At 32.9% G+C, this 13,144-nt stretch overlaps 1 protein-coding gene across 1 annotated transcript; it reads right to left on the reverse strand.

Annotated features, from left to right (window-relative positions):
• Positions 1-7,684: 7,684 nt before the first annotated feature.
• LOC140882535 (uncharacterized) lies at positions 7,685-12,588 on the reverse strand. The gene is made up of 6 exons (XM_073288595.1): positions 12,476-12,588; positions 10,724-10,977; positions 10,331-10,541; positions 9,036-10,218; positions 8,369-8,454; positions 7,685-8,095 (listed from the first exon to the last, which is right to left on the reverse strand). Exons 1-6 carry the CDS (start codon positions 12,498-12,500, stop codon positions 8,082-8,084), a joined length of 1,773 nt encoding a protein of 590 aa, XP_073144696.1. The 5' UTR covers positions 12,501-12,588; the 3' UTR covers positions 7,685-8,081.
• Positions 12,589-13,144: the final 556 nt, after the last annotated feature.

Raw genomic sequence — 13,144 nt, forward strand, 5'->3', positions numbered from 1 at the left:
TAGCTATTGTTAGTCTATTAGAGCATCCACAATAAAGTGAGTGTTTTTGTCAAATATTTATGGGTCCATGCTTCACGTAATCAATCAAATATCTCATATTTCACAATCACATATCTCACCTACCAAATATTTATAGGTCTCACTTTTACTTTAATATTATATTTATTATTTTAATAAAATAATTTTTTTAATAAATGCATCTCTACTTTAATTAATTTCACTTGTATTAAAGTTTTTTAATAATATTAAAAAATTAAATTAAATTTTTTTAAAAAATTGCGCAGGTCTTGAACGAAAAGCAAATGCTATTACCCATTGTGGCATGTGCTTTTCGATTAAGAGAATTCAAAACTTTTCTTTAAAAAAAAATATGAAATGCCTCGTGAACGAAAAACACCGAAATATTGTTATAAAAAATGATATAAATCTGTTGAAAATATATTATTTTATTATTGTTAAATATTGAATGTTGAATATTGAGTTGTAAAATGTTGAAAATTAGTGTGTGATGATGTAGATGATAATATATTAATTTTTGGACTAATCTCAAATGTGGATCTATAAATAGGTCTTCATTTATGATGAAAAAAACAATCGAGTTGAGAGAAAAATATTATAAAGTGTAGAGTTTGATATATTTTGAGTTTTTGAGTTTTTACTTTTTACCATAAATTTTTACTTTTTCACAACACGTTATCAGCACGATCGCTCGAAGGTTCTCTATAATTTCCGACGCTCCAAAACACAAAGAGAAGAAAAAAAATATTAACAAGTAAGTATATTTATTTTATTGTTTACATATTTTTTATGTATATGTATTAATATATAATTTCATGTTATTATATAAAAGACTGTCTATGACACTGACCTTATAATAACGTGATCTGATATATATTTATTATGTATATATACTAACTGTATTAATATATAATTTCATGTTATTATATAAAAGGCTGTTTATGACACTGACCTTATAATAACGTGATATGATATATATTTATTATGTATATATACTAACTGTATTAATATATAATTTCATGTTATTATATAAAAGGTTGTCTATGACACTGACCTTATAATAACGTGATATGATATATATTTATTATGTATATATACTAAATGTATTAATATATAATTTCATGTTATTATATAAAAGGTTGTCTATGACACCGATTTTATAATAACGTGATATGATATATATTATTGTATACTAATCATATTCGTATAATATCATATTATTATATAAAAGGATGTCTATGACACCGAACTTATAATAATATGATATGATATACATAATTATTTAATTATGATTATCATTATATGCATCACATGATTATCACAAATTTTTATTCAACACATACTCGATTTTTTTCTTACCCCCAACGGTCACAAACGGTAACAAAACGGCTATTTTTTCCTATAAATATGTTCACTCAAACTCATTTTCAATCACATCAAAATTCATTCTTTCTATCAAAATAATTTCTCCTCGATTTTTCGAAGATGGAGATTATGACATTTATAAGGCTATTTTTCATAACAACTATGATCATCATGTTCACGAGTCTTGTACTCACCAGAGATTTTTCACCACATACTTTTTCTCTATTTGTACACGCACTTATAATCTTCGTTCTTCTATTATTTTGTATTGTCATACTAATAGAAATTAACTAATAAAATGCATTGTTATTTTTTTAGTACCACCATGTCAAATTTGGCAAAGATTGAATTCGTTGCGCTCGATATCACTGGAAATAATTATATGACATGGACTCTCGATGTAGAGATGCATCTTGAGTCATTGAGTCTAAGTGATACCATCAAAGAAAATAATATATCATCCTCACAAAAAAAGGCAAAGTCTATGATTTTCTTGCGTAGACATCTTGATGAAGGATTGAAATGTGAGTATCACACAGAAAAAGACCCAATGATTTTATGGAAAGGGTTGAAAGAAAGATTTGAGCATATAAGGGAAGTTATAATCCCGACCGCCAGTGATGAATTAAATACGTTGAGATTCCAAGACTTTAAAAAAGTCAGTGATTACAAATCTGCGATGTATCGAATAGTCTCGCAACTGAAATTTATGGGCATGTTGTTACTGAAATGGAAATGCTTGAAAAAACATTTTCCACATTTCACGCATCAAATATAACTCTACAACAACAGTATAGAGTGCGTGGATTTTCGAGATATCCTGAACTAATCGCATGTCTTCTTGTGGAGGAAAAGAACAAAGAATTGTTAGTGAGAAATCATCAATCCCGACCCTCTGGATCAACGGCATTTCCAGAAGCAAATGTCGTAATAAAAAATGAAAACCAAAATCAAAGGCATAGACCAGATTTTGGTCGTGGACGTGGTCGTGGACGTGGGCGTGGACGTAAAAATGATCGCGGTTGTGGTCGCGGTCGTTGATATGAAAATAATCGAGATAGTTACTTCAATAACTCATCTCAAAAGAACGTCACAAACCACCCACAAAAAAGGCAGCATGAAAATACGAGTGAAAATAAAAATCACTCAAAAAGATATGAGAGTGTTTGTTATAGATGTGGCACTCCAGGACATTGGTCACATATTTGTCAAACCCCTGAGCACCTATGTAAGCTCTATAAAGAATCGACAAAGGGGAAAGGAAAAGAGACCAATTTTGTTGAAAACAGTAACCATTCAAGTGTTTCAACTCATTTCGATGCTGCTGATTTTTCAAATGATTTCGAAGACATTGATTAATATATTGGTGGGAATAGAATGTAACATATTGTATTTTTCATGTATTTTTTATTAAACATGTTATATTTTTCATATAATGTCATTAATCTTCTTTATTGCATATTTTCTTTTGAAGTTCAAAATGAAAAATGGTATGAGCAAAGCTAAACAAGGAAATAATCTCATGGAAGTTTGCATACCCGATAGTGGTACAACGCACACTATTCTCCGAGATAAAAGATATTTCTTGGAATTAAAATCAACAAAAACAATGGTGAATACAATATCAGGTCCCGTAGACTTGATTGAAGGTTGTGAAAAAGCACATTTTTTGTTACCTAATGGTACAAATTTTTTGATAAATGATGCTTTATATTCACCAGAATCAAAAAGAAATTTGTTGAGTTTCAATGACATATATTCTCATGGTTATGATACCGAGACGATAACTGATGGAAATCAGAAATATATGTGTTTTACCACATATAAATGAGGAAAGAAATATGTGGTTGAAAAATTATCAATGCTCCCTACTGGATTGCATTATACACATATAAGGCCAATCGAATCAAATATGGTGTTAATAGTTCTTCAATATTAACTAATTGACATGATCGATTAGGACATCCTGGTTCAATAATGATGCGAAGAATTATTGAAAATACGCATGGTCATCCATTGAAAGACCAGAAGATCTTTCAAAATAACAAGTTTCAATGTAAAGCATGTTCTCTTGGAAAACTTATCATAAGACCATCGCCAGCTAAAATCCAAAAAGAATCACTCATATTTCTTGAACGTATTCAGGGTGATATATGTGGGCCAATTCATCCACCATGTGGACCATTTCGATATTTTATGGTATTGATCGATGCCTCTAGCAGATGGTCACATGTATGCTTGTTGTCAACTCGGAATGTGGCATTTGCAAAATTAATGGGTCAAATAATAAAATTGTGGAATCAATTTCTCGATTATACAATCAAGAAAATAAGACTTGATAATGCTGGATAATTTACTTCACAAACTTTCAATGACTATTGTATGTCAATGAGAATTACTGTTGAACATCTTGTTACTCATGTTCATACACAAATGGATTAGCTGAATCATTGATTAAACGTCTACAACTAATTGCTAGACCAATGATTATGAGAACAAAACTCCCTATTTTTATACGGGGACATGCAATTTTACATGCTGCGGCATTAATTCGCATCAGACCAAGTGCATATCATAAATTCTCCCCATTGCAGCTTGCATTTGGTAAAGAACCAAATATTTCTCATATGAGAATTTTTTGATGTATGGTGTATGTGCCTATTGCACCACCTCAACGATCAAAAATGGGTCCTCAAAGAAAAATCGGTATTTATATCGGTTATGATAGTCCATCAATCATTCGATATCTTGAGCCTCAGACAGGCGATGTGTCTACAGCACGCTTTGCTGATTGTCATTTTAATGAAAAAATTTTCCCAATGTTAGGGAAGAAAAGAAACACATCAAAAAAAAATACATGGTATGTACCATCATTGTTACATTTGGATCCAAGGACCAAACAATGTAAGAAAGATGTACAATAAATTGTGCACTTGCAAAGAATTGCAAATCAAATGTCAGATGCATTTGTAGACACAAAAATGGTAACAAAATCATATATACATGCTGTAAATGCCTCTGCTCGAATTGAAATTCCAAAGAAATAAATTGAAGACACTCATGATGTCATAAAACTCTTGAAGCGTGGAAGACCAGTCGGTTCCAAAGATAAAAATTCTCGGAAAAGAAAAGGCATAGAGAAACACGATGATCATAAAATAGAAAATGATGTTCCAGAAGAAACACCTGATGATGAAAATATTATGTCAGAACCACAAACTGACGAGAATCGTGAAATCTCTATCAATTATATTAATACTGAAAAAATATGGAACCGAAAAGACATAGAAGATATTGATGAGATATTTTCTTATAATGTGGCTTGTGACATCATAAATAAAAATGAAAATCATGAACCAAAATCTTATGGTGAATGTAAAACTCGTCATGATTGGGCCAAATGGAAAGATGTCATCTAGGTTGAATTGGATTCGCTAAATAAACGTAATGTTTTTGGACCTATAGTCCTCACACCTGAAGGTGTAAAACCTGTTGGATACAAATGAGTTTTTATTCGAAAGCGAAATAAGAAAAATGAAATAGTCAGATATAAAGCTAGACTTGTTGCACAAGGTTTTTCTCAAAGGCCTGGAATTGATTATGAAAAAACGTATTCACCTGTTATGGATGCAATTACGTTTCGATATTTAATTAGTTTGGCAGTATCTGAAAATTTGAAAATGTGTCTTATGGATGTTGTTACAGCTTACTTATACGGATCACTTTGTAGTGATATATACATGAAAATCCCTGAAGGATTTAAAATGCCTGAAGCACAAAGTTTAAAACCCAGAGAATTTTATTATGTAAAATTGCAAAGATCATTATATGGGTTGAAGCAATCCGGCCGAATGTGGTATAATCGGCTAAGTGAGCACTTGATGAAAAAGGGATATGTAAATGATCCAATATGCCCTTGTGTTTTCATCAAGAAAACAACATCCGGATGTGTAATTATTGCTGTATATGTTGATGATTTAAATATCATTGGAACGAAAAAAGAAATTCAAGAAGTTATGATGTACTTGAAGGAAGAATTCGAAATGAAGGATCTTGGGAAAACCAAGTGCTGTCTGGGTTTGCAAATCGAACAAAAAGAATGTGGAATTTTTTTTCACCAGGCAAATTATACAGAAAAGATCCTTAAGCATTTTAATATGGATAAATCAAATCCATTAAGTACTCCAATGGTTGTAAGATCATTAAACATAGAAAATGATCCATCCGTCCATGTGAAGATGATGAAGTTATTCTTGGTCCAGAAGTACTATATTTAAGTGTCATTGGTGCCCTTATGTATCTTGCAAATTGCACTAGACCTGATATATCTTTTGCTGTAAATTTATTGGCAAAATTCAGTTCATATCCAACAAATAGGCACTGGAACGGAATTAAACATATATCCCGTTATCTATGAGGAACGATAGATTTGAGACTTTTGTACTCAAAAGACACCAATCAAAGTATCATTGGTTATGCTGATGCTGGATATTTATCTGATCCACATAAGGCACGTTCCCAAATCGGATATGTTTTTACTCGTGGAGGCACCGCAAAACAGAAACAAACACTCGTAACAACTTTATCAAATCACGCTGAGATTATTGTGTTACATGAAGCAAGCCGTGAATGTGTTTGGCTAAAATCAGTGACACAACATATCCAAATTTCTTGTGGATTATCAGTAGACAAGAAGCCTGTGACGCTATATGAAGATAATATTGCATGTATTACTCAAATGAAAAAAGGATACATCAAAAGTGATAGAACCAAACATATCCCCCAAAGTTCTTTGCCTACACTCAAGGACTTGAGAAGAACAAAGATATTGATATCTGCTACATTCAATCAAGCGAGAACTCATCAGATCTCTTCACAAAGTCACTTCCTACGTCAATATTCAGAAAGCATATATATAACATTGGGATGCGCAATCTACGGAATATGTGAAGAATGACTCATGTTAACATGAGGGGGAGTTTACGTGGCTGCACTCTTTTTTTCTTGCTATGGTTTTTATCCCACTGGGTTTTTTCTAGTAAGGTTTTTAACGAGGCAACATAAAAGACGTAATAAATACAATCATCATATGACGATCATCATCACAAGGGGGAGTGTTGAAAATATATTATTTTATTATTGTTGAATATTGAATGTTGAATATTGAGTTGTAAAATGTTGAAAATTAGTGTGTGATGATATATTAATTTTTGGACTAATCTCAAATGTGGATCTATAAATAGGTCTTCATTTGTGATGAAAAAAACAATTAAGTTGAGAGAAAAATATTATAAAGTGTAGAGTTTGATATATTTTGAGTTTTGGAGTTTTTACTTTTTACCATAAATTTTTACTTTTTCACAACAAAATCTTCTTTTTTAAGGTTGAAAAACGTTAAAAAAAATTATGACCGTTGATACAACGTTCAAATTAAAATTATCAGAACATCATTTAGAATTTAGGATTCAAAATTACCTTGGGTATATATTAATATTAAATAATAATTAAAAATTTTAATGCCAGCCCATCCCCTCCCACGCTCACGTACACAGATGCTACATCATCTCATCTATTTTTTTTAAAAAATTAAAGCTTTGTATCCGGCAACAAATACAAAATTCGCACGTTTTTCTATTCTTTACAATGGTAGATATTGGGAATATCCATGGCATAGCAGCCCAATATTTACGATTGTGGATGCCCTTATCGATTCTAACAAATGTGATTAGCTACTATTCAACGAGGTTATATAGGAGTATCACATATTGCAAGACTGTTAAGTTCCTTTTATACAAATTTTATTTAAATTGGTATTTGTTAAAAATAAATGTTCCAAATATACCATGTAACTATAATAAGACACCTAAACATACATATATAAAAAAATAGTCTAAGTTCAGATGTAATTTTTAATTTTTAAAATCCAAAAAGGCTTATTTTTCCCCCTCTTGGCTACCGATTTTTTGTTTCTTCGATGCATGAAAATTAATTAATGTAAATCATATCTAAAAAACTTGTTAAAATCGGAACATTTAAAATTTTATTTACTTTTTAAATTTTAATTTCAATTTTTTTTTTATAACGAGAATACTTATTTGAAAGGAAAAATCGATTACACATGCACAAAATGAGTCCATACTTGGCCACTACACATAATATTTCACATTTCATCAAATATTTTATCCTAATCCAAATTATTTTTATTTCCCGAAAACATAAATATACTTATTATATTGACGAACTATTTTCCAAACAGTTTCATCTTTACTTTCATATTCTACCGCAATCATCATTTGACATTTCATAATCAATTTCAAAACACGCATTCAAAATGTTACTTGAAAACCCTAAATACATACAAACACATTACACATATCCTAAACTTTTCGAAAGAATATGCTCAAAATAAGGTCATTCAGTTAAAGAACAACCAGCTCCACATTTCATCTTTACTTTCTCAAAGGCAGTTCCAATTATATCATAACCGAGTCATATTCATCCCCATAGCCAGAATAGTAGTCACAAAAGAGAGGGGAGGGGACATAAAATTCCTACATCAGTTAGAATCATTCACATACACACGACGATGGAAGCGTACACGAGTACCTACTACACTGATTGAAGCCAGCCGAATTGCTCGAACACCAACCAGAAATACAGACAGATTCCTACCACGGTGCTACCCAGAGAGCTTGGATTCAGGCAACAAAACCTGCATTTTGAGCAAAATAGTGAGTATCCGAATGGAGCAAAATATTTCAATGCAGAATCAAGACCCACCAGCAAAACAAGTTCTCACTCTTGAACTTAAAAATAGGTAAAACTTATCGCAAGAAATTGATTTCAAAATATAATTTTCCTCTACCGAAATGGGATCTTGAAACGTACACTTCTACTTATCATAGACAAAAAGTTAAGAACCAACATCCCCTAATTGGTCTCATAGCTTATGGTTGAATTTAAATAACAGCATACAAAGATTCACCTTGCAGAGATACAGAACGACTGCTTTGCTGGGTGGTCACTGGAAAAGCACTGACTTGATTTTGAGGCACCATGATCATCGTTGACCTGCATTTGTTGATATAACGAACAAGGATATGAGGAAAAGATTTAGTCGATGCATCTCACAAATAAAAGACGCACAATTGCATTGTCATAGAAACAACAATTTGATGCTCCAACTATAACTGTGTAAGTGCCTCCTTAAGGGGAATGTACCGTTTCAACTCAAACAAAGGTGAACTAGCTCAACCCTCCATGAAAATTGTATCTGTTTCACCAAAATCCCAACAAAAAATCTGAATAGCAACAACATAAAAGTAACTGAAGGTTGGATCATGATGTAGTCAAAGAGTAGGTCATCTTATTTATGAGCATAATACAAGGTTTACTTGAAGAATAATTACGTGTTAAAATTTGATGCTTGCAATCACCTAAAAATCTAAAACACTGATGTCTAAGAAAGATCACGCGTTAAAAATTTGATTCTTACAATCACCTAAAAACCTAAAACACTGATATCAAGTATAATAGACAGAGCTCTGTATTATAATTTATAGCACCTAGAGAAGAAGCAAATCCAACAAAAGAGGAACTTGTAGCTTCTGTTTCCAAAATTTGAATTTATTTGGTGCCACAACGTTACTTACGGAGACTGATGAAGCAGATTTTTTCTGGCCTTTTTGTTTTTACGACGCTTTTTCCCAGACGTGGAGCACACTGGAGGACTCTCTGAAGCTTGCTCTATAGTTGGAGGTACGAATACAATTGGAGGAGTAACAGCCTCTACCGAAGAAATTAATTTTGGCTTTTTGAACACATGGAGGGACTGATGTCTTGTTTCAGAATGAGAAGGTTGTCCTGAGGCTGATTCTGAATGTGCCAATTGAATAGAAGGGAATGGAGCAAAGCTAGGCTGTCGAATTGTAGCCAAAGTATCTTTAATAGCACGTACACCAACATCAACTTCTTTAGTTGAAGTGAAGGAGACAAGTGAACTGTCCAATGGTGCAACTTCACTAGCGACAGGGCCTAAATGGATATTGGGTGAATCCTTTACAATGCATGCCTGCACACTCACTGGATTCTTATCAATGCATGCTGGGATACTTGATGACGCCTTAGCGATGCATGCCGGTGTGGTGGATGAATCCTCAGCGATGCACGCCGGCGTGGTGGAGGAACCCTCAACCATGAATGCTGGGATGTTGGATGAATCCTTATTAACAATGCACACAGGGACGTTCGGTGATTCCATAACAGGGGCTGCCTGGATGCTGGATGAATTCATAACAGTAGATGCCTGGATGCTGGATGAATCCTTAACGATGCATGCCGGCATGATTGACGAACCCTTAACCATGCATTGTGGGATGTTGGACGAATTCTTATTAACAATGCACACAGGGACACAGGGTGATTCCATAACAGGGGCTGCCTGGATGCTGGATGAATCCATAACAGTAGACGCCTGGATGCTGGATGAATCCTTAGCGATGCATGCCGGCATGATGGACGAACCCTTTACCATGCATGCCGGGACGCTGGATGAATCCTTATTAACAATGCACATAAGGACGTTGGGTGATTCCATAACAGGAGCTGCCTGGATGCTGGATGAACTCAAAACAGTAGATGCCTGGATGCTGGATGAATCCATAACAGGGGATGCCTGGATGCTGGATGAACCCATGACAGGGGATGCCTGGATGCTGGATGAACCCATAATAGTAGATGCCTGGATGCTGGATGAATCCTTCGCTAGTGTTAATGCCTTAAAGTACTTGACTTTTGACTTGAGTATCTCAGACATAGTAGTACCAGCCTCAGAGACTGTGAAAAGCTTATCTTGTCAGTGACATAATTTAGAAATAAATCAACACACAAGCTTTGATGTGGCAACAATATCTAAGTTTACTGAAATGATTCAAAGAAAAAAAAAAACCTAAATTTATTAGAATGGCTGATCGTGCCGCAAATTGCTCAGCCGCTTTCTTAGTTGTAGCAGCATCTCCAGTGAATGTAACTCCATTTAATTGTAATGAGGACACAAATATGCGTGCATGTTCCTTTGACTCATTTGTAACATAAGTTGGAGCCATCATATTCATCTTCACAGCATACTCGTTAATAATAGCCTTGCAAAAGTGTATATCCTGAACAAACAGCGCTCTACAATGAGTGAACCTCTACAAATCAGCAAGTATCAAGCCATACGAATTAATGACACGTCAAACCCGGAAAAAAATAAATAAGTTTTACCTCAATGACATCAAACATACACCATAGTAAAACAAAGGTTATTAAAACTGTTGAACAAAAGAATTCTGAAATAAACCTCAAGTATAAGAGAACGTCCCTCAGCCTTCAATTTCTCTCGAAAGCCAATGAATGCATGCTTGGCAGCATCATTTTCTGCCACTTTTCTAATAGAAAATGCATTTGGTGATGCATACCATATACCATCAACAAACACTTGGGATTTAAACTGGCGCGCATGTGGAGGTCCTTCAAAAATAGTTTGATAAATGGGGTATTGTCCACAAGCTCTTTGCAAATAGTCTTGTAGCCGAATCTTTTCGGTAGCGATGCCTACATAACAGGGCACAATCAGTATGACAAAACTCTATTACTGTATGTACTGCATTCGAAATCAGTAACTTTGCGCATGCAATGATGCACATAAATGTTTTATAGGCACTGGTTTTAGATATTAAAAAAGATACAAAAATAGGCATAATATTCCAAGAAATAGATATTATTCAGTTACATGACTTGCCTAAACCTGTAAAAAAAAGGCACGAAAATTTGCAGAAATTTTTTTCAGTTTGAGTTAGAATACCAAAGCTTACATGAGCGATATAGATTGAAATTTAATAACCAAAAAACAAGCTGATTAACACAAGTTAAATCCTACCTAGATTTAATCTAAAGTGCTAGGTGTAAACCAATTCAGTTACCCACGGTTTTCGGAAAATTAAAATTGAGCAGATTTTCAGGGAAAACTAATGGGAACCAAACCAAATATGAACATTATTCAGAATTTCAGTTTATCAAGTAACATCAATCCAACAAGATACTTCACACTATTCCAGGTTTAAAAACAAAATGACCGTCCAACACGGGCAAACATTCAATATTGTCCAAGAATTATATCTCGAGCAGATCAACAAGATAGGCCTTTTTCCATAACTGTTTGGAATAACATGGCACATTCTCTCATAAAAATTAATTACTATTTCCGAGTCAATCATGTAAAACATTACCACAAGTTCAAACTTCAAATATCCACTGACAATAGTCATGGGCAAGAAGATGTGATCTTGTACTTGAGAACAAACTTTCATGTAACAACATACAACAAATATTAAAATCTATCAAAAAGTTGACACCTTCACCAGAGCTCAAAGAACTAAAAGAGCATACGAAAACACAAATGTAGCAAGAAGTAACAAAACATAAAGCATTGGAAGAATGAAAATGTTTCATGTTTACAGAGCAAAAACAAAATAAAACTTGTTTCAAAAGTTCAAGCAGTTTTAGCGTGTTTTACAATAAAAACAAACGTGCAATCTCGAGCACTCAAATTCAACAACGAAAAAATAATAAATGCTTGGCATTTGCTCTGATAATGTGGTGAGTTATGAGTACAGAGAAATCAGTATTAAAAACACAAAACAGGATCAGTAATAAACCCATGTGACCAATTCAAGGTAAATTCTATATATATATATATATACCTTGAAATTTGAATAACGAACTGAAAGATGAAAAATCGACCATGGCTGCTCGAGACTGGGCTTTGCTCGAATAAATATAAAACTCCAAACAAACTAAAGATAGAGCTGCTGCAACTAAACTCAAAATTGACACAACGAAGCCACCCAAATCTCATTCATCCAAAACAACCAAAGATAAAAGAAAACCAAGCTCAAACAAATTGAGGCCGATTTTCCATTGCCAAAACGTAAGCAACATAAAAAAACCATTAAAAAAACCCCACCAAAATTGAAATTTAGAACCCAATTGTTGAAAAAAAAAGAAAAAAAACAATGTAGGAGAAGAGGGAGATACGAAAGCAGATTTTTACCCGGAACATGCTCTGGCGAAGCCATGTTTGCTGATGCGATATTTGCTACTCTTGAGCTTCTTTAGGGTTTGTTTCTTTACTCGAGACTTTTCCTTATTCAAGGCACGATTTTGACAGTCTTCTATCACTATCGGTGAAATCGTGTTGCAATATTAAGTTGTTTATTTTTTTTTATTTTTTTTATTATTTGTTTTCTTCGTTTCTTTTTTTGTCATATTTCTTTGTAAATCTCTCAATCTTTGTAAATCTATGTGAGAGCACCCACAAAACAAGGGATTATAATAAAAATACAAAAAAATAATAATAATGTCAAAATCCAAATTGCATCTGCTAAAAAATATTACACATAAAAATTGATTGCATAAGCATGCAATGTATGCAGAGCATCATTAGGTTTATAATTATATCAATGACTTTTGACACGTGATATGTGTATGCATATTAAAATTAAATAATATCTTGTTTTTATTTAAAAATAATTTTTTATTTTTATAAAATATTTAGGTCGGTGTGCTTTTTTCTTTCTCGTAATATACAACATATACATAATTATTATATATTTTTAAAAATTATAATTTAATATTAAACACTAATATGGCACATTATAAATTAGATGAGATGAATATTTTATACATTTGTAAAAAAAAATCCAAATATAGAAAGTGATCA

This window comes from Henckelia pumila, chromosome 2 (genome assembly GCF_033568475.1).
Source record: "Henckelia pumila isolate YLH828 chromosome 2, ASM3356847v2, whole genome shotgun sequence".
Lineage (NCBI taxonomy): Eukaryota > Viridiplantae > Streptophyta > Magnoliopsida > Lamiales > Gesneriaceae > Henckelia > Henckelia pumila.